At 48.1% G+C, this 23,265-nt stretch overlaps 1 protein-coding gene across 5 annotated transcripts in view; it reads right to left on the reverse strand.

Annotated features, from left to right (window-relative positions):
• The window catches only part of KAZN (kazrin, periplakin interacting protein), a 636,407-nt gene that overhangs the window by 103,602 nt on the left and 509,540 nt on the right, over positions 1-23,265 (reverse strand). For 4 of the 5 annotated variants that reach the window (XM_059716417.1, XM_059716418.1, XM_059716420.1 and 1 more), the window contains one exon: positions 4,891-5,082. In XM_059716417.1, coding sequence (XP_059572400.1) covers positions 4,891-5,082 — 192 coding nt within the window. Of the gene's footprint in view, positions 1-4,890; positions 5,083-5,380; positions 5,646-23,265 lie in introns of those variants that run through there. The other variant, XM_059716421.1, reaches the window with a different exon arrangement.

Consider the following 23,265-nt stretch of genomic DNA (forward strand, 5'->3'; position numbering starts at 1 on the left):
ACAAGGATTGTATGCCGGTTGTGGATAAGACATGGCACTTCCTGATTTATTTTCCTGTTTATTAATAGCTGACATCTCTTTGCATATCTGCAGCATTTTCTTGTGCTGTGACTACCCACCCACCACATCACGATACCGCACCAATGAGCATGCACTAGGAGTTTTGGCTTCGTGTTTCTTTTCCCGTCTTGCTGCATTTGTTTGGCATCATGTGCTAACAAGGATCAGGATGTGCTGTCGATGCAAGGGACTGACTCCATCTGTTCAGACAGAGCTGGTCTGCGGGCAGGCAGCGACTGCTGAGGAGCTATTGCAGGGTGTAGGTAGTTTCCTGTTCTTGGCACCGTGCTGCCTTCTCGGGCACCTGTCAGTTGGGACATATAAGTTATTCCATCCCGGGGATGCTCGAGCCAGGAGCACCAGTTTCCAGCTCACGGTGATGCTTTCAAGAGCCTGTAAGACTATGAACTGTAGCTTGTGTCACGGCTTCAAGGCTCAGCCCTGGTATCTGGAGGCAGAGCAAACGCCTGATCTGGTGACTAGCTTTTATGTGAATCATCGTTTTCTGTGGGTTTCGAGTTCCAGGCAAAATGAATGGTGGGTACAGTGGTTACTACTGACATGCTGACTTCGACCACATGCAAGTAATTGTTACCACGCTATGTTAAAAGGACAGCGGTTCTCAGCTTCTTCCATGCCCTGACCCCATGTTATAGCGACAAAGAAATATAGGACTCTCCCTCCCATGTAGTGATTAAGGCGGGTAAAAGAAAGAAAGAAAGAGAAAAGGGGTATAATGACCATCTGGAACCTGACTCCGGCTTGCCAAAGAACACAATGTCTCTTCCTGCAATCACTGAGAGGTTTCAGATTGGTTTTTGTTCTGCACTGGGATGAAATGGAGATCTTCCTAAGCTTGTGGGTTTTTTTGCTTTGGGATGGAAAGCCACCCACAGACATGAGATACCCTCCCCACCTTACCCACAGGGCAGCACAGCTGTGATGTGGGAAGCCTGGGTTCAAGGCCCCAGGTCTTCCACATCCCAGACCACTTCCCAGGTCCTAGGAAGCTCACACAATTCGAGGTCTCTCCTCATCTCTCTTTCATACGTTTCCCATTGCCAACACGATGAGCTCTTAGGTCTTGCCTGGCTTGATCCCTCCCATCTCTTCGGTCCAAATGCTATTTCAAGAGACTGGTCTGTCCTCCATCATGACCACTCCCACATCCCTGACCAACTACCAGGCTGGGGAGTCAATCAGTCGAGCTCTCTCCGGTCCAATGAATGTTTCTACAAAGTGGAACAGCTCCAGTGAGAGAAACTGATATTACACCCCATATGGGCTCATGGCACAGGCTGCGGATGTAGGATGCCCATATTCAATCCCTGCTCCAAACTGAGCAGAACAGGTAGCTGATAACTCCATGCCAACCCGGGCTACAGAATTAGCCTCTCTCTATCCAGCCCAGAAACTTTCCTGATGCATGCTCTGTCGAAACAATCTTTCCCACAAAAAAATTCAGTTTAAAAAAAAAAAAAATGAAGAAGAAGAAGGTATTTTCTAGAGGGGAAAAAAAATCATCCCCAAATTCCTGATATACTTTAACACGCTCCTCAGGTTCAGAACCCAGGCTACAGGAGAACTCTGTAAATACTGCAGTGAAGATAAATGTCTGCAAACTCCAGATCTCAAGATTTGATCCCTGCCGGATTCTGGAATCAGATGCACACGGGCAGACTCTTGCAAGGCCCCAAGCAGATCTGGTGGCAGGATCTAGATTTTCCAGTTTGGAAAATCACCAGTACTCTGCTCAGTTTAACTTGGAGTGTAATGAAGCCCCTGCTCTCTTGGGAGCGTTGCCTACAGGCAGGAGCCCGGGGCTGGGAGCCAACGGTGGGGAATTCTGCTAGGATCCGATTCAGAGGGACCTTGGAGAAGCCGCCACCTTCCTGTGCCTGAAGTTTTCCCCCCTTAAGGGAAACAATAATCCTTGCCCAACCTCCTGAAGGTTGTTGTGAGCCTTAATGCTTGTGGCAAGTGAGATTCCTGGGCTAAAGACGCTAGGTGAGACAAAACTGTAGGAGGGGAAAGTAACGGTGCTTTGTTAGACATTGTTGGGACATCTTTTTTAGTTTGAAAGCTGAGGATTCTTCCACCCAGGGTGCACATTTTCCACTGCTCTTATCCTACAAGGCCTCAGGCGGCACAGCGAGCAGGTGGCATGCGACAGCTGCTGCTTGATCTTTTTTTTATTTAAATGCTTAAAAAAAAAGACACATACTGCTGCTTTTTCATATTACAGGCCCATAAATTCCTTTGTGCAGGTTCCATTAAGCCTACACCTGCCTGCAATTTAGTCCCTCAACTTTGTCGCCTGTTGGAAAGCACCGTCATCTTAGCGTACCTTCCGCAATATCGTTCGGCTCTATGCCACTTCCCTCTCGGCACCTCCGGCATTCGAAGAGAGGTCCCGCGCTGCCCCTGCTGCGATGCAGAACAGCTGCTAAGCAATCGCCCCCCTGAAATCCCCGTGGTGACATAGCTGCCTCGGAGTTTTTAATCCCCGCTCTTCAGCTTCTTTGTCCTTTTCATTCACTCACCTCATTAAGCTCAATGTGGTCTGCCTGGGGAATGCTTTTCCAGCCCCAGCTTCAGGTAATGGGAACAACCTGGATTTTTCCTGAGCTATTTCTCACGCCGTAAAGCATCTCAAAAGCCAGAGAGCGCTGCTGCGGCTCAGACCAGGCCAGCAAGGCCAACACTCATCTGATGCCTTTTTTGACATGCACGAATGCCTTTTAAACATCAAGCAACAGAGCTCCCAGGACCTTGAGCAATCCAGCAGAATGATGCACGTTGGGTGGCTCTCCCAGAGGTCCTAGGAAGCTCACACAATTCGAGGTCTCTCCTCATCTCTCTTTCATACGTTTCCCATTGCCAGCATGATGGGCTCTTAGGTCTTGCCTGGCTTGATCCCTCCCATCTCTTCGGTCCAAACGCTTTTTCAAGAGACTGGCCTGTCCTCATTGCCCAACTGCTTCAGTGACTGGATTGCCTTATATTTACTATACTTGGGTCTCCATGGGCTTCCCACCATCCCCCCCCCCCCTTTTTTTTTTGGATCTTTCTCTCGATGCATCATTTGACCTTACAGCCCTTAAAATCGGTTCAACACTTTACTGATGAAGCAGCATTACTATGCAGCAAATCCACTGCAGGCATGCAGCTGCCCACGCTCTACAAACCCTACAAGCTCGGATGTTTCTGCCAACCATCTTTCCTGGTCAGGAGACTGATTTTTTTTTAAACGGGAATTCCAGAATCTAGTATTTACTTCCCTACGCGTGAGAGGATCAATTTGCCAGAGACCAAAATTTATAGAAAAATATATAAATAAGCTGGTGCCGCTGCTGATTGCAAGCTGTGCTGGCTCAGAAATAAAAGAGCACCACGTTTAGTGAAGCTCAAGAGACTGTACCGCCAAATGCAGCGCCTAGGGTTGTAGGTTTTTGAGCTGGCCCAGAAAAACAGGGAAGCAGCAGGAGAGGACTCAGCTGGAGCTCCCCCATGGGCTGGGCAGGAGCGGTATTTCATTTGTGTTTTCATTGGGAGCGGCTGCCCCTATCTCACTCGCGCTCACAACAGCCGTGCACGCAAGCAGGAGATGAATAAAGGCAGCGTCAGTACAAGCAGGCTGCCACGCTCGTGAAAAGCGTTGAGCCTGCACCTCCTCGCACCCCACCAACTTTCTTCAGTTGGGAAGAGGTACACAATCTGCTTACTATCTTGCACGAGTTCATACAGGAGCTAATAGCAACCCTACAAACAGAGAGCATGAGAAACACGACATAATGCCCTGGATCGTATCCACATACAGGCCGGTTCTGGCCACTCCTGGTAGTCCTGGCACTGGTGGCAAATTGTCTCTTATAACTGATGCAGAGTGCAATAATAACGACAGACATCTGTCTTTTTTTTAAATGACACCTATAGTGGTGAAAAGCATGGCTTTGTCCTGCTGGAGGGAAGGACCCGCAGCCAGTCGGTCATTGTGCTAGGAGGGGTCACCCTCCTTACACACGTGCACGCTGCTTTCCATTTCCAAAGGAGAGCGAAGCAAACCTCTCGGGCAGGGCCAATTAGGAAACGAGGAAGAGGAACAGTTTGATTACATCCAAAGAAAAAGCAAACCTTGGGATCCAGGCAAGCCTAAATCAAACACTTACGTGCCAATGCCTTGCCATGAGTGATGTTCACCTTTACACGCCCTGTCTAATGTCAGACAGGAGCAAATGGGTTCAGAAGGCTTCATACACAGATGGACAACACTGGGATAGTGCCCAGTCCAGTGGAAAACACCCTTCAAAAGAGGGTGCTAAGTGAAAATAGTACCCAGTCCAGTGAAAACACCCTTCAGAAAGCTACATGAATATGCCCTTGATGACAGGGAATTCAGCCACTGGGATTACATTAGAGAGAAGACACAGGCTCTTGCTCAGAGCCAAATCGTTTGAGCTGGCTCCTTGCAAACAACCTCCCCATCAGCTCAGTGTAAAAGGCTCTTCAGAAGCAGCTCGGCTTCTTCCAACTCCCCTTGGATAAAAGCAGGAGGCTCCAGAGTGACTGTAAACCCTGCCGTGAGAAGGAAAGGTGCAGTTTCTCCTTCCTCGTTAGCTAACATCTTGGGACGAACCTCAGGATGTTCTAGCAGGCGGGGAAAGAGAGAGGACGAGAGCGGAGGAGGAGGCAGAGAAAGAGAAGAGGACGACGAGGCAGAAAGAGGGGAAGGAAAAGAGCAGGCAGCAAAGACATGCGAGAGAGCCACCCACAGCAAGCAGGACACGGAGAGACCCGGGTACAGAAACAGAGGGAGGGTTTCGCTCTTACCCTGCAGGGCTTCTTTGGCTCGCGCTAGCTCTTGCTCCTTCTGTGCCAGCTGGACCTTGAGCTCGGTGGCAGAGAGCACCTCCGTCGACTTGCTGCCATGCGTCTCCTCCAGGTCTTTTGTCAGCATTTCCTTCATTTGGCGGAGCAGGTGAACCTCCTCTTGAAGCTGGGACACTTCTTCTCGTAACAGCACTGGAGGAAGAGAGAACACAATGCGAGGAAGTGACTGCCTGCTCTCTTCGGCGCTGGCAAGTTTTCAGTCACTCCAGCAGGCAGACAGCAGATTCACATTTGGTAACAGGCATCGTCGCGTCGGATCTGCCCGTGCAACCATCAAACCCCTGTGCCCGGACTGCAACCACATACCTCGCGGCGAGACCGCTTTTGCTGGTTCGCACACATGCTATTTAGTGTCCGGCAAAGCAGAGAGGAACCCCCTTAGCCAGGAAGTCATGTTGATCCCTCCCCACCCCCCAAAGCACCAACTTACTATGAATCTCACTGTAACCGAGACTGGGTTGCGTGGGTGTGGACGTGGTTTTGGGCGTGCGTGTCAGGGGGATGCTTACAAAGGAGCGCAGAGTTCTCCTCCAGAAGCATCTCTCTCTCCTTTGAGCTTGAAGACCCTATAAACCATGATCAGGGAGAGAAAATTTGTCTTTGGAGCAGCAGTGCTTAAGTTTTTCAAGGGACTGCTGGTTTTGGGTGACCCTAGCGGTCTTTCCTGCCCAAGCACAGGGAGGCTGGACCCGACGATCTTGAGAGGTCCCTTCCAGCCCTATTCGGAGACCTTGGTGGGGGTAGAAAAAAGACAAACTTTCCCTATTGGGTAGAAATAAATTTGTCAGGCTGAACTCTTATCCTGCACATCTGTATCTAATACTTTGAAGTTTATTACTGACCATGACTAACCCTTTGAAACAAAACCCCTCGGAGTATGGAAACAGAGCACGATGTCTGGCCAAGAAATGGCCACAGAGCCAATCCAGAAATAATCCTTGAAATCCCAGATCTGCCAAAAAATGACACGTGTAGTCACAACCCAGAGGAAAGGATTGACACGAGAAAGAACAACGGCTTGCACTAAGAGCCATTTGGTAGCCGACTAAAACCCAACTTAATGTTAGTCAAAAGCCTCTAAAAGTCAAAGCAACGAAGACCAAGTGCTCTCAGTGGCTCACTTATAACATGTGCATCTTTAGAGAGACCCATGTGAAGCCATTGCTACAAAACGCAATAAAAAGATGCATTTCGAGCTGCAACTGTACCACAGGCGGCTGCTAGGGTGTCCTAGTACATCAAAAGTCATAAATATTGCAAGCATGTGGGAGACGGCGGGGAGGGGGGAAGAGGAAGCCCTCATACATCAAAGGTTAAAGCGATACACTGGAACAGATTTGTTCCTCAGCTGAATAATGGGATTCAAGACAATACCGCACGGATACTGAAATAAGTCCATTATCGCAGCGGAGCGAAGCCAGGCCAGCGCACGTTCGTGGTGCTCTGTTAAAGGGTATGTAATACAGGGAGAGAATTATGCGCTGCTGGTTAGAGATGAAATATTCAGAGTCGCTGCACTCACAGCAGTACATTACCTCTGCTGTCCTTAGGCTCATTTTGCCCTCGGTTTCCATTACCCAGATACCTGCGTTTCTCTTTCCTCCCCCATCCCTCGCTCCCCAAGCCCTTTGGAAAACTTTCATAAATATCACTCAAAACAATGAAGAGTAAGGCCTCCAAAAAAAGAGAAGCCGCTCTTTCAACGGGGAGTGCTTTCAAGCTCGGCTTGGCCCTGGGTAACCCCTTGAACAACAGCAGCAACACAAAACAGGAAAATCAATGAGCGTGTTCAAGAGCACAGATGAAAACCTGCCAGCACGGGCTCCACCGATAACATTTTTCAACAAAGAACAGTGCCCCCCAAAGTTAAAATCCGCAGTCCTCTATGTTTAGGTGGCATTCGGTGACAGCCCAACTTTTATTTTTTGACTGGCCTTTTCTGCTACTTCTAATAAAAGAAAGAAAAAAAAAGTAGCATCAGGAAGAGGGGGGTGCGTGTAGCTAGGTCCACCCTAACACTGCTATGGAAACCAGAGACAAATGGGGAAGATAAGAGCAGAATGAGGCCAGCTGGAAACGGCTATGCCTGTGGGAGGGTGGCTCGAGCAAGACTGGACTAACTCCAGACTCTTGCTGGAGCTGATGCGTATCTGCTGTGCCGCGGCTCAGGACGATGCGGTGTGTGGTCCCGCGCACCCTGCTGGCTATAACAGCCCACCGCATACCACTCTCTTTCTCCCCGTTTTGTTTGAGCTGGCCAAATCACCACCGCTGCAATGAGTTCAAGCACAGATGTCGTGCTTGGCCCCAGCACGAAGGGTGCAAAAGGGAAGAAACGGTTCTTGCCAAGCCCCTCTGCACGAGGACAGGACAGGCTATCTAGCCAAGTGTTTGGAGGGCAACCTTGCCATGCTCTCAATGAGAGCCGCACCGTTATGAATGACCATGTTATATCATTGCTTAGCTCATCATTGCACAACTGGGAAAAAAAGGATGTGCTGCGGAGCAGACCGACCCTGCTTTTCCATAGGACCGTCCCTCCTTACTTGGCATCCCTTTGCGCAGGCTCCGGCAGCAAAGCAGACAGGCAGGAGTTACTCAGGACACAAGGGAAGTCGCAGGCTGTTCTGATTGTGAGCCCAGATAGTGGATTCCCTTTTGATCTCCTGGGGTCATAATTGCAACATCAAAGCCCTTTCAAAGCTGAAATTTGGACAAGATTAAAATATTGGAATGTGTCCTTCAGACCCGACTGTAATCGCTGCAATACAAGGTCATGTCTGAACCCATGTTTGACGTCATTTTTTTCCCTTCCTTTGGCTCCCAAGAGTGACCCATGGGTGCTGAAGTACCGCTTGAGGCCATGCTAGTAGCAGAGACCCAATTAAGTTTCCTTGGCTGGAGTGAGAGGACTGTTGCCATCTTAAATGGTTTTCAGGGGTTGATTTCCAAACCATAAGATGCCCATTTGCTACATAGAGCAATAAAGCAGGCAAGAAATATTTCAAGCAATTTATTTAGACCAAACCATCCAACATATTTCTTCTGTTTAAAGCAGCAGCACCACCACTAATCGCCCTTACACACCCTAATGAAACCTCACAGTGCTCTCGTGCGATGGGAATATTTACCTTTGCTCTTCTCCAGATTAAGCAACAGGGAGGTGGAGAAGGAGAAACGGGGGGCACAATACAGTCTGGAGGAGTCAGCCGGAGTCAGCCAGCGGACCCAAAAGTCCTGCCCCTCTCTCCCCTACTGAGGTACGCCATCACTTTGCAATATAGCCATTGCGGATTTTTATTTCAGGTGTGTGAGTCAGGCTCACTGCCCTACTACTGAACCTAGCATTTATCCGGGATGGGGGGTGAGGGAAGCAGGTGTGCGCCACTGGGATCTGCAGGGAGAAACTTTGAGCAAAGATCTCCGCACAGGAGGAAGGTATCCTGTGGGTGCACTGAATACACACATCACCTGCTAGAAGTGCCTGCTTTCAGCTCCTAGGGCTTGTGACAGAGAAGGACTTCTTGGTGCCTTGTCTTTTTTTGGCAGCCTCCTATCCAGGCAATTTTTTATTTTTATTTTTTATTCCCAGCTTGTGCATACGGGCTTTTGCCACTTAACCCAGGAGCCAACCTGGCTGGTTAAAAACACGGAGGAGTTAAACACGACATCATTCAGAAGAAACAGCACATCTGAACTGAAGCCTGCAAGCTTTTTCCCCACGCAGTGAAAGCAAGCCAAGAGGCATGCACGCAGCGAGCACCTCACCCCACCAGCCCGGCCGTCCTGGAAGCTGAACCGGTGCCCGAAGGAGAGCAGCATGGTATTTGCTAGGCACGGTCAAAGCGTGTATCACCTGACGACTTTGGTGGATAAAGAGGCTATTTTGCCCTTGCTGGCATCCGCCCCAACCGAACACTCGATCCACGAGACCCCCTCCGAGATGCGGGCTCCATCTGTGAGCCTGCATATTTTAACAGCAGGTTTGCCATCTTGTGACTTGAGCCTCCAGCGTCCGTAACAACCCAAACCCGGCCGCTGGGGCCGATCAGCTGGGAACTAGCAGCACGGAGATTGGCAAGATCGGAGTAAGGAACGTTCTCCTGCTCCGTGGTGAGCGTTCGTGAAGCCAGATCTTTTAATCTCAGAACAATCCAATTACAAGAATACAAAAGCATAAACACAGATCTGCTCCACGGACTGCCCTGGCGGCAAAGCAAAAGCTCCCTCCTTCCGGGGCACAGAGAAATTGCTTTTACCTGCAGCAAATTCAGAGAGAAAAACTCCAGCTGGGGGCCGAATCGGTGAAACCATTTCAGATTTCTGTTGGTGGAGCTGAGAAAAGGGTGCTGGCCCCTGAAGTTTAAGGTGCGATTCTTACCCTTTTCCTGGTCGTTAGACAACTTTGCACTTGCTACTTTGCCGGCCGACATTTAAGGCATTACATTTCCCTTGCAGATCAAGGGCTGCCAGAAACTGGGGTGTGTAGCTGGGTGAAGAAGGGGCTTGCCACAGAGTCTGCGGCCTTTGGGCTCTGGTGGACATAGCATCAAGCGAGGGCTGATACAGCCCCAGTCAGTCATCCTCCAGCCACTGTGCCCATTGCTACTGCCCTACCCCTTTGGCTGCCGGCCCCACCGCCATGCCATGATGAAGACACTTGCCCCGTGCTGGACATGTGGCTGGACACCTGGCCCATGCTGGAGCTGGGGCCGTGCTGGACACATGGCTGGACACTTGGCCCGTGCTGGAGCTGGGGCTGCTGTGGCACCGTGGGGCATGGGGCAGTGGCTCCAGCTCTAACAACGAGGCAGAAGTCAGAGCCGTGCTATGTGCCCAGCACCAGGGCTGCTGTGACGTGCTCTGGGTCAGGGCTGGAGCTGCCTCTGCATACCTCAGGCTGGATCTGGCCCGCAAGGAGCCTCGTGGTGTGGATCCAGCCTAGGTCTCGAGGCGAGTTTGACACCCTGGGACTAGACCACACCTGGCTGCTAGCTGTAGTGATGCATGGCTTCCGCTTCCAAATGCACAGGTACCAAAAATCACTCCCGTAACAAAGTGCTTTCCCTACCCCTTCCCTTGCCTCAAAAGCCTATTCCCAGGCTTGGAAACCAGCTGCACATTTATGTCCAAACACTGCCAAGATGCTCCGAAAACAGTTTACTGCCCACCCTGTAAGTGACTGCAGTCCTCATTTTCCAGGACAAGGGCAGCACCAAAAATATATTGCAATATCACAGATACAGCACAACCACACCGCAAGAGGAGGTAGCACAGATGTTGCAACATAGCGTCACCGCAGCACAAAGGCAGGAAGCAATCACGGTGCCCCAGAGGCCAGATACAATGCAGTAACGTGCCCCCGAAAGATCTTTGCCATTACAAGCGTCGACTACATCCACTAACAACCCATCCCCCTGGCTTGGGCATGTGCATGTTCCTACTGTCTACAGAGCCAGGTGAAAACACCATCTCCATCAGCAATCAACTTCTGAGTGACCCTCCGTGAGAGCAGGGCACGTTATGTCGGGTGCAATGACCAATATCTCAGAGAGTGAACCATCTTGATGACAAGCCAGAGGAAAGATGGAAAAGGACATGTAAGTACAGAGATGGACAACGTCTTGCTAAGATAAATGGCTGAACCAGTAATAGAAGCCAAGTCACTCAAGAGGGCCTAGCATCCTAGACCCTGGACCTTGGTATCTGGTATCAACATTTTAAATAAATTACATCCTTCCACAAGCCCTCTCCAGCACTTCTTGACATCTGTATAACCCTATGAGGATGTGCTTCATATTCACTTTCTTTGTGGAGGATGCCACCCATTTCACCCAAATACCCATTGGTCACGCAAAGCTTTGGGGTATATGAAGAACTGTGGGCCCTCCGCTATCAGACACTGAGGGGCAACGCACTTATTCTGGCAGATGACCCTGTTACTGGCTTCTCATTTTTTGAAGTGATTTTTAAAGCATTGATGTAACAGTAATTATGAGAGAGAAGAGCAGAACAAAAGGAAGCCGTTACAGGCAATGCCCGAGCAGATATGCAAGGTGCGTTGTCCTTTCCCAAACTGCAGATTGGAAACTTCGACACTTGACTGCAGTAGAAGAAATCATGATTTCTTGCTTACAGAGGGAAGTGAGCTGGGAAATCTAGAAAAGAATAAGCAATCCCAGTCTTGATGCACTGGGCCATTTTAGCACAGAGACACAATGGGATTTTTCCCCCTTCTAGTGCTAACTGTACAGATATACATATCTACGCCAATTAATTAAAACTGCTGAGTAAATGCTCATTTCAAGGTATTTTACTACCTGCATTGGCTTTTTCTCTGTTCTAAAGAGATTTTCCAGTTGTGTTTCTTTAGATATGTATTTCTTAAATGTGCGGCTTGCCTGTGAGGCGCGATCCAGGTTTAGGATAACGCTGAATGATGATAATGGATTGTGGAGGTGCAGCGTGTGGCTCTGATTGCTTATATTAAAGTGACATTAAGGGCACCGATGGAGAGCAGGGCCCCACTGCACAAGGGAGAGTGCAGATACATGCACACAGAAACAACCCCTGCTCCAAAGACCGTAGGATTTAAATAGACAAGATGGGAGGGGAGGAAGAGGCTCAGAAAGCAGGGCTGGCTTTCCCAAGGCGATGCAGCATTCGGCATCTGAGTGAGGAACAGCAGAGGCCTAACAACCAAGGTCGGTGCTGTGGGCGGTGGGGGCCAGGTCGGGAGCATCCCCTCAAAGTCTGTGCCTGAGACTGGTGATCTAAAAAGACCATGGTCCACGTTCAATAGTCACCAACCACCTATTAAAAATACTTTACTACTATATTGTGTACCTGACTAGCACATACTAGCCAAAGAAAATATGCTGTGTGGGTATTAGAGACTGTGCGCTGGCTGAAGTCTTTTGTTTTAGGCTTTACTTATACTTTGGGGATGGTGGGGGAGAAAAACAAAAAAGCCACAGTTTCTGCTGAAGCTGTTCTGTTCATCCCTCTCCTCTCAAAGCACTTTTCAGCAGAGACTTGCATACTTGCATGAACTGCATGTTAATCATGTTCCCGAGCCTCAATGATGCTTTATTTTCTAAAAAATGGTGTAGGCAACATGGCTTAGTATGGAAGGTTTGATGGGAGAACTAAAAAACACAGTTCTGCACAGTTTTACTGTGGGGAGAAAAATCATGACTGTGGGTGGATGTGGATCGAAAGGAATATAAAATAAAAAGCCTGGGAATTCAAGAACTCGGGCTCTAAAATTAGATTCATATTTGCAAGCTCAAGTTTTCCCCTTCCACACCCACTGGAAGCTTAAATAGCAGGATATTTGCTTCACAGAAGATGTAAGTGATGCTTACATACACAATACCTGTAATTATTCAGGGCTTTTTTTCTTCTTCTTTTCACATGCTCACATCTCTCGTTATTGAGGGCCTGTTAGGAAATGCAGCTGAATGATCATAAAAAATAAATCTCCTTGTTTTGTTTCCAGCAGAAGTGTCAGGTCACCAGGGGCACCAATAATTTCACAACAGCATATTTCTAGAGCTCGAGATGACACTCAAACAGCTGCTTTCTGGAGGCTGCTTCCTCCAATTGGTGACAGAGGGCAGAAAAGCTTCCCAGTTGGAGGCGGGTGAACTAGACGCTACAGCCTGTCATGGAGGTGGTGGTGACGATGAGCTGGCACATCTGCTGCAATTCATTCAAAGAGAGGGGCCCGCAGTCTGCCTTCACCAGGACCACGGAGGAATGCATAGGACTCAGCCCAGCATCCTGGAAATTAACCCCAGGGATCCTGGAGAGTTACTCATAGCGCTGTGCGGTTAGAAATGTAGTTTGGGCTAAGAAGTCCTGACACTTGCCCATGTAACAGCTGAATCTGCCCCGCAGAACGGCTCTTGAGCCGCTACACAGCAGCACAACGGTGCATTAAGGGAGAAGGGGGTCAAGTTGAACACCCAATATTTTTTCAGTGCTGGTGCAGTCCACGTCTGGAGTGAAAGCTTCTTCCATTATCCACTTGACCTCCCCCTAGTTTATTCAAGTATAGTCCACACGTTGGAGAGACCGAAGAAAGTCTCTGCAACAGAAGCGCCTGCACGAGTCCAGGCGGTCTGTGCGGCAGGGTACCAACTTGTGAATGCTAGGAGTATCCCAAGGGAGAGACATGGAGATAGGATGGAGAGGTCTCCAAGTCAGATACGGGGTCTGACTGTTAATGCAACAGCATCCCACTGAAACTGGAAGCTCCCCGACTGCCAAACGATATGACCGTTACATTTCCCCTTCCCCGCCCAAGCTTCTGGGAGGATGCAACATTCAAAACCAAGACTCCAATTTTGCAGCTGGTGCCCATTTGCAAACCATCAGCCTTTTATCTTAAAGTTACAGTGACTCTGCTCTATCTTCACGCTCACATTCCCACCACCTCGCTACCCAGAAGGGCCCCAGATCCAGCACAGAGAGGAGAGACAGAAAACCTGGCTTTGGTTTCTTTTTTTTTTTTTTTTAATTTATAAAACGAACTGTTGGCAAATCAAACCTTTTCAAAATATTCCCCTCGGTCCACAGCCTTGTGAAAGAACCGCCGACACCTTGATGCAAATGCGTCGTTTAAAATTTAACTGGAACGGAGGATGGCAGAGTTTGCATACGGTGCGACTGCTGAAGAGCTCAAACATACCTTTGCACTATTGCATCCAGTAGTTTGTTATCAGGAACCTGTATCACAGGGGAAAAAACCCCCATCTATGAAAGCAAAATGGATAGATGGACAACTCTTATGTCATGCTGGGGACTGCTGAAGTTTTATACAAGAATGGGTTTACAAAAGCAGATCCTGCCAAGACAGGTGGTTTTACCAACTTTAATGCCTGACTAAAATGTCCCTTTAGGGGTGTGCCATGTTCCCCTTTATGAGAAATAAAAATACTAAATATAGTTAGGAAAAAGCTCAGATTTGCAGCAGCTCTTGGCTTCGACGTGCCAGCTTGGGTGGTGGAACTAAGAGTTTGATCCTGCGGTCACAGCGTCTAACGCTTCGTGGTTACCTCGGCCACGTCCAGACGGCAGCACGGGTCCCAAGGAATAGGATCCTGATGAGCAGGTTTGGGTCCCGCTGTGGGGGGGCTCGGGGGCAAAATCCCACCCCTGTTCTCTGGTGCCGCACACATCCAAGGGACAGTAGCTGCGAGGCTGAAAGGGGACGATTGTTACACAGCCGCCCAGTGCTTTTTGTCGCAAAGCACTTTACAAAGAGGTTGCTCTCTTGGTGGCATCCTGCGCCGTGACACACAGAGCGCTCTCTCTGCTGCTCCAGTCTTTCCTTCCCAGGGCAGAAAGTTACCAAATGAGCCCCGCTTTATCCTCCCTCTCGTGCAGACTTGCTGCGTGTTCCCCTCCCACCGCGGGATCTGAAATGACACCGTCTCTCATAGGTTGCGAGAACATGCATTTTCCTCATTGCACACATGAGCAATGGCCACACTAGACTGGGGGCTCTGGTCCTACACGCCAAGGAGGAGGGGAGTGCTGACCCCTGCCTCCCTGCTTCCTCCACGCTGAAGAGGGGCGCAGAAAACACTTCTGACTTTGATGTCTGAAGCCCTCTCGACTTCAAGGATGTAACTGCACCGGTCGGCTCCTTGTGGCGCAGCCCCAGGGAAAAAAAGCATCAGCTAAACTTTGCAGGATGGAGCTGACAGACCTGGGAGGGGGGTGGCGCATTCAAGAGCGTGCAATGTTGCAAATGGTTGACAAGGCCGGGCTCAAACGAACAGCTACCAAAAGGGGGCTGACCATGGGCCATAACGTCTGAATCCGGCATGCGAAGGACCAGGCTGCTGTTTGCTTGCATAGTCTGCGGTGGCGCAGTCTTACTATTTGAAGTGAACCTTCAGCCCCTGTGCGATAAAGGATGGGGAAAGGCACAATGTATTTAGGAAGATGCTTATCATAACTTAGGGACCCTCCTGATGTACTGTATAAATGTCCTGGAGTTCAGCACCCGCTACGGCCTGCACCGTGCAGATCTCTTTCTAACTCCTCACAATCAGATTGGCTTTAAGCAGGCAGTTTTTCTCTCTCTTCCAAAGTTGCACGCTCCCTTCCCCTTCCCGACATTAAGCCTTAACACTGGAAATATTGGTGTAAATACCCCTTCCTTCTCTGAATGCTGTTAAGTTCTTGACCCCAAGGACAGAGAAAGAGATGAGCAACACTGGGCAGACTTGCCTCCCCACAACTATATACAAAAGGGCAAACAAGAGAAAATATATGCCAAAGATCTAGCTGTCAGCATCTCACAAGCATCTTTAACTGTTAAGCGTCTGTACAGTGACTATTTAAGTGTGAGCTTCAATTTGTGCACAACACACGCTGCTTTAGTGCGATCTGCAGAGAGAACAGGGGAGGGAGGGAGGGGAAAAGAGGCTAGATTATTCTCCATCCCACCAGAGCGGCCGCTCCAGGGAGACATAAAATATGTTTTTGCATACTTCAAATGTTTCACTTATGAAAACTGGCAAGAACTCATTCTGTAAATTATTTAGCAATAAAATCACTAACTAGGAACACTTGAGCTCCAGGCTGGGGATTTCATTTCAGCCCAAGAGCTCTCCCCGAATTCCTACAATAAACATCCGTCCGAAGGCTGATGTGACGGCTCGCTCTCCCCGGCCGACGTAACCTTGCAGGTTCTCCAGGGGCCGCGAGAATTTAGCTCCCAACCTCCAGCATTTGGGATCTTTCAGGGGCGCACAAGCAACAGCCATTCGCATCCAAGTGTGCTGCAATCAAAGCCATCATCTGGAAGCTGATCCTGGGGCGTGGGCCAAGGGGAAAAACAGCTTGCTGCTGGTGAATTTTCCCACACTACAATTACTGAAGAATTTCCAGCAAGGGGAGATCACTTATACCGAGAAGAACAAACTCAAGACGGCAGACATTTTGAAAGTGTACAAATATATTTAAAGGCTTGCCAAGTCTTTTCGGGTCAAACTTAGTTCAGGTCGTACATTTTTTAAGGTCCTGAGTAAATTTAGGGCCGGATTCAAAACACCGAATAAGTCAACGAGAGCGCTCCTGCTGACTTGGCAGGACACTGAATCAAGCGCATTGGGCCTAATCAATAGGAGTGAGGCTCCTAAATACTGGTGAGGATCTTGGACTTGGTCCTCATGAGCATACAGCTAGCCTGCACACAAGCTTGCACCTATTTAAATAACTAAACTTGTTTCCTAAAAGGCAGTTTGTTATCAAAATAATCTGAATCAGTATTAGCCACTTCTAGCCTGAAGTAAGTGCATCTGTACAGTGACTATTTAAAATTGCACTTCAAGTTGGTGTGTAGACCATCCATAACACTACACCTCTGCTTAGAGCCAGCATACTATAGCACAGGGGCGGGCAAAATGCAGCCTGGGGGCCGGATGTGGCCGCCAGGCCATTCTATCCGGCCTGCGGGGCCCCTAGAAAATTTAGAAAATTAATATTAATCTGCCCAGGGCTGCCAGTCATGCAGCCCTCGATGGCTTGCCAAAACTCAGGAAGCGGCCCTCTGCCCAAAATAATTGCCCGCCCCGCCATAGCAGCTGTATAGCATGGGGCATCTGGACAGACATCCTCCACGCTGACCTTAAATCACTGTTACCCCGATCCTAGAGTCTGTTCTCTTACCGGCTTGCCGTCAGCAATACAAATCCTACACTCAACTTTTCTATCTCCAACAGCGGAAACTCAGTGGGAAAGATACCCTTAATACACAAAACTTTTTTTCCTTTGAAACATTTTTCTTTTTTAAATTTTTGCAACAGCTAGTAATTATGAGCCACACTGTGCAAAACCGGTTGTCAGCTCTTCCACAGGAAATGATTGATTTGAGCACATCACACAAATGCAGAGAAAATGGTTTTCATTACAACAGGACCTACTTTCCAAGCCCGTGTGGTATTTCCATTGTACCGCAGGGAAATATTCCTCCAAACTATGGGATTTCTGCGGCAAAGATGCTATGGTTTTTCAGCTGGGGAAGATACCGACATAACTTTCATTCTAAGCTAAAATTAGAGGTGGCCTCTGCCACAGCAATGCATCCTTAGAAAAGGAGGACAAACTAGAAACCTTTTCCTGGGTATAAAGCATAAGCATTACTGACAAAGTCAGCCTGGGGAAGACTCTGGCAAAGAAAAGACCCGCAGGTCCTGTAGAAAGAGTCCTTGCAAAGGGACTCCGCTTGGAAGCATCACATGTGCGGGTTTGATTTTGGATTTTCCTGTTGTTTATAAATACGGGTTTGGCCTTATATCCCTGTGGTCTGACTCTCCACTCCACTCCATCAGGTCTATACAAGTGAAATACCACTGAAAGCAGCCAGAGACACGTGCCAAAACCAGTGAAGCGGAAATGAACCCCGAATCTGCAGGCAGTCTGGTCTGTCCCATTTGCAAGCATGCCATTTTGGACCCACATGTGGATTCTGAACAAGCTCAAAATCCTGGGGGATTTGACTTGGGGACTTTTATTGCAGGCTCGTCTCAAATACTTTAAAGACAGGGACCTGCTCGTGAAATTCCCGTAGCAGGTTAAACAGACTACTGCACATTTGATCAATACTTAAATTTCTTGAATGTTACTGACTTGGAAACAGCTCAGCAACTTTTCCTGCCATGTAGGGTTATTACAATTGCCTTGTGGGCTGCCTCCTTCTGGGATGAATGAACTGTCCATTCGAATCTGGGAGTCTTCATAGCTGACTTTGCAACAGCGGTAATGGATGCCTTTGGCTGGCGCTAAATCTCTGCAGCCCCCGGAAACCTTAAATTCTTTCATCACCGGCACAGCACAGCGCACAATACACGGGAGAATAAACGACAGAAAGTATTTGTATTTTGACGCTTAAAGCTACGTATGCCTAAAATAGACACAACACAGTGCCAGGCTGGGGAGAGGCGTGCACGTGTGACTTGAGCGGGTTTTAAGCATGTGCTTAAAGTCAAACCCAAGTTTAAGCATCGTTCCTGACTCGGGGCCTATATGCGTGCGCACACAAATGCCTCGTCTCTTTTTTACATCCCAGATGATGTTACGTTATACTACTCGTTAGCTGTCTGATCCAAAACTTAGGGTAATGATTCCCACTGACTTCAATGGACACTGAGCTCAAGCTTCAAACGGTTCCTTCTAATGCCCGATTTCTCCCCACGTGCCGCGTACAGCGAGCTTCACCGCACGCCTGTAAGTTCCCGACACATGGATTTTACCTGAAACGGTCTAAGGAAATCTCCCAGGAAGTTCACTCTAACTTCTGTAACGCAGCACTTAGTGACTCTGCTCTCGCCTATTCCCGTCTTGCACCGATACGATTTTCTTGACACGGATGATGTTATTCACAACCTCCTTTGAGGCCAGTGAGTTGAGACGAAGACCCAAACAAACACCTTATGTAAATTATTCTAATTACAATGAAAAAAAAAATACAGGGTACTTTTGGGGCAGACACAAAAACATAAGCACAAAGTGGTCCCCAATTCTACAGTTAGGGGCTAGACCTTTGCATTTATTCGTAGCCCTTCGGATTGCAATGAAATCCTCTGGGTGAAATGCCTAGACCCAGAAATACAGAACTAGAAATACGTACGATACGGGTACTGAGTTCTACAAAGTCTTCTAGAAAAGAGCAGTACTGCAAATGACACTAGTTTGGAGAAATCCCTGCTTACTCTAACAAGGTGCTCTCCGAGTACAGGTAATTTAACGTTGCAAAGTGTTAGGTATTGCTTGGGAGCTGCATATAACCTACGATCACTTAGCGAAACCGAGATCATTAACGCAGATCACAGCGTTCCACCAGAAGAAAGAGGAAAACGTGCATGGGGGAAGAGAGAGGGTATGTATGAAAGACTATGAAAACAAGGAGGTTATTAAAGAAAGGAAGATGCTCCTTTTCTTATGATGCTACGTTGAGTACTAATGAGCACAAAAACAAAACCTCCGTTCCTTTTCGGAGGCACGTTCTCTCATGTGGCACGTGCAAAAATACATCAAGCTGCGATCGCATTCATTGTGCGGAGAAGATGCCTGCAGCAGTTATGAAATTGGGAATGGGACCAGCCCCGTCGACCTCTGTAAGATCTCAGCTTTCATTGCCCCAGAGGAAACTGCTAAATGGGTTTCAAAATTAACGTGAACTCCGGTGGCACCTCTTGTAAAGTCTTGTCTTGGAGAAATACAGTATTTTTTGGTTTTGCAGATAATGCCCGTGAATATAACACACGCCCTGTTTTTGAAAAGGCAGCATGAAAGCAAAAAAATCTTACTTTGGGTAAATAACTGAGGAGCAAGGAGCTGAGCTCCCTCCTGAGCCTGCCATCAGCTCAGCTCACAGGGTAGGGCACAGGGAGCCCTGACCTCGTCTGCCATGCTGGGGCTGGGGCTCCAGATCTTGCGGATGGGGCCGTGTCATCTGGCCCAGGGACTCCCCACGGGGCTGGAAATTTGGTGGCCAGGGAGGAGTGGCAGCCACTGCCGTGCCAATGTCAAGTTTCTGGACCTATGGGGATCCATATTTCTTTACATATAATGCACACCCCAGTTTACACCAGCTGGTTTGAGAAGAAAGGGTGCACATTATATGCAGACGAATACGCTTGTTTAAAAAAGCTTTTAGAGTACAACACAACACACACAACACGGTGGGGAGGGGGAAAAGCCCCTACGTTTTCTTAGGATCAAGCAAGTTAATCAATTCTTTCAATATAACAAAAAAATAACACAGTACTTCCTTCAGTCCAAAGGATCTTCTGGGGCTTGTCTCCTCAATACAAAGACACAGGCATAAAACCCTGACCCATCACCTCTTCAATGTGCATTTTTAAGGGCTCCCAAAGAACACAGTTTTGCCTTCATGGGAACGTGGGAGTTAAAGAAGCCGTGCTGCTTTTGAAAACCCAGATGTAGGGTCATGGCTAATGGTAATCTGAAAATCACCAGCGGCTCCCGCGCTCTAGAGGAAGGTGTGCTAGCACACCGGTCTGATCTAACACGGCTGGGATCAAAGGCTGCCTGCCGGAGCGTGCTACCTACTACACCCGCACGAGTCCGGGAGGTGGAAAGGTTCACTCCAAGATGAGAGCTTTGCTCCTCTGAACCCAAGATGACCGGCAGCTGTGAGTTTTTGAGCTTAGCATGCCCTAGAGGTAGTCTCCGGGTCTTCCGCTACCAAGAACAGGAATCATGATACAAAAAAAAAGAGAACAAAATAAGAACAAACACTCGCCTTGGAGACCCAAAACTCTAGTATTGTGCCTTGGAAAAAAAAAAATACCCTACTGGAAATAAGCACTGTATTTAGAGACAAGGGTGTACCATACCCTACTATGCAGCTGACACCTAGTTCAACAAAGTTCAGAGTTGGTTTAAAGCGCGTTGTGTTCTCCCCGCCGCCATGTGCACCACGTACTGCTCCCCTCCTCGGTTGGAAGCCGGGGGGTCTGAAATACTAGCTGATACGCTGCTATTCCCCACAACTTAAACCGAAATGGTGCAAAGGACCCAACTCGGCCTTTTCTTAATTGCCAGTCCCAAAGAAACCTCCATGCCAGACCCGGGCGTTTCGTTCTTGCAGACAGGTGCTTCTCTCTCAGCATTATTCCTCGAAAGATATTCCTTCAGATAGCGCATCCACGCCCCCACCTCTGCCCTACACCGAGAAGGCCAAGAGTGCAGCGTATGGGTTTGATGGACCGCCGTAACATCCTTCAAGACGGACGCCGCAGACCGACACATCTCGCTGTCTCTTTCTCCCGACACGTAGGCAGACGGACGCCAGGAAGGGTCCATAAGAGGAAAGCCCCAGGGCCTCCAGAGAAAAGCTCCCGAGATGGATGAGAAACCCTGGGAACCTCTTAGAGAGATGCGGGGTGGAGAACTGCAGCGGGAAAAGCACGCCATTACATGGGATAAAGAGCTCCTGCTGTCATGCAAACGCCCCTGGGGGGAAAATATAAAGGACAGGAAAATGACAGTGATCTGTACTGCATAATTAAAATGGTTTCTACAGAGGGAGCTTTACGGGAGGCATCGGCTTCTTATTAGCATGTTGCACTGCAATTAGTAAGGAACAAGGCAAAAACGTTTCAGAGACCGGATCAAAGCAGCGCTCAAACCTGGCGGCTCGATTTCTGCAGCTGCACCAATGCCACAATATCTGATGTATGTAAACCCTCAGTTTGGGACGGGTCAGCTCCCCCTTCTTCCCCACGCTCCTCTTCGATGTCAGTAAAACCTACGTTGTTCATCTCCAATGCTGCTTTCCTCGCTAAACATTTGACTCACCACATTTCACTCAGCCCTGTGTCAGGGAAGGCACAGATGGAATTAAATGAGCCTTTAATAAATCGCAGCCAGGTGGGGATTCATTGATCAAAATTGTACGTACTCTTAACTGGTTTCAGTTGTTTTTCCCAAAGCATTTTTTCTTGTCCACATCCAAGAAGGACCATGTGTTTGTAATTGGTTCCCAACAAGTTTCCATCGCATTCTGCCTGAAATCGCAGGATCGTGGAGGAACAAGACTATATTTGCATGAAGGACGTTAAAAGAATAACTAGCTGGCAAAGAGGATGTTTTCTTTTTCTCTAAAACAGGTAAAGGGCGCTCCCAAACTCAATCCAAAAATGAAGGTAAGCGATTTGACTTGCACAAATGCTGAACACCCAACAACTTCCAGCGACAACCCGGATCCCTCGGGCTTTGGTGAAATGAGGCTAATTATTTAGGAATTTAAATTTCGGCTTTGTTTTCCGAAAATCTGTACCAACAATCAGAGCGTGCCTGTTTTGGCAGATGGATAATGACACTTTTGAATTCCCTGATGCGCTTTTCAAGCTCATATGAGCTTGAGGTAGTTTCCAGGGCAGTGGAAAGGACTCACCATCATCATGCATAATACCATGAGGTCAGAAATACAACAGGGTGCAGCAAGACTTGGACATGCAATGTCGCATCCAGGGTTATCTTAAAGTGGATCGGGACGTACAAAGGGTTTGCTCCAAAAGCAGCAAAGCCTTCTCACTGTGCCCAGCCTGCATGTCCGTCTGAGACAGTTTCCCTCTCATTTCTGCTGAGAATCGCACCATTTTCCTCGCCTCTGTTCGGTAACCATTGAACCATCTTAAAGATGTGAGCGACTGGTACTTTTCAGACCTGTAGCGATGCTTTCAGTAATGCTAATCGTTTCCAACCAGTCCTCCAAAAGGGAGGCAAATGCAAACTTTAGACAAATCAATGTGAAAAAAAAGCTGCCACACGCAACTCAGGCTGCAGCTGATTGCAGAACTCAAGAGCACCCTAGTTCACGCGGCTCATTTACCTGCATGAATAATACTCCTTTCCGCACTTCCACATCTGATAAAGCCACTGGAGAAAAATTCCAGGGAGAGCAGAAAGTTTAAGAACTATGCATTTGTTACTTGCTATCATACTTTCTCTTCTATGGACTTGAAAACTGAGCATAGTCGTTAATCCAAAAGAAAATGCCCACATGACAGGTAGGGGTTATGGCAGCACAGCTATAGGGGGAATAATTATTCCATTATAGCTATATGTCAGTCAATTCCTTCATGCAGACTAGCTCTTACCTTCATGCCAATACATGCATAAAAACTCTTGATAATGTCAAAAATGGCTAGTTATGACATTAAAAATATTTCTAGACCAGGTGATGATGAAAGCTATAATTCACCTTGAAACAATTAAGCACTCTTTAAATATTGGTTTATGCTACACATCTTACACGGCGTTTTCTAGACATCGAACGCTTTATGTGCCAACTGCTGGTTAACAGGTTTATCTAGGTAAATGATGGATTTTTTAAGCGTTGAAGATGAAGAGCGTTTAGAGTAGCAGCCCAAAACCCTGACCCTCATTTCTTTTGGGCTATTTTTATGAAGCCACAAGAAATTTTTAATGGGAAAAAAACCCAAGTTACCCTTATTACCTACCCACCCTTTGTGGATTACGAATCTGATCCAGAGTCCACTGAAGTCAGTGGAAGTGTTTTTACTGAATTCAACTGGTCTTGGAACAGGCCTTGATTAAGCAAACTCACTTGCTGCGGCCGCTGCACATGCTTTCCTTATTTTAAACCGTATCAAAACACACCTGCAAGACATTTTCCTTTTACTTGACCCATGTTTGTCAAACTAGCATCCCTGAATGAAGATTGCACAGAAGGAAAATTAGCCTGCAGTGTGGACCATGCATCAGTCAGTTGAGTCTGGCTCGCACAGGCCAGTTTCCCTGTGC

The sequence above is a fragment of the Alligator mississippiensis genome, chromosome 13 (assembly GCF_030867095.1).
Source record: "Alligator mississippiensis isolate rAllMis1 chromosome 13, rAllMis1, whole genome shotgun sequence".
Taxonomy (NCBI): domain Eukaryota; kingdom Metazoa; phylum Chordata; order Crocodylia; family Alligatoridae; genus Alligator; species Alligator mississippiensis.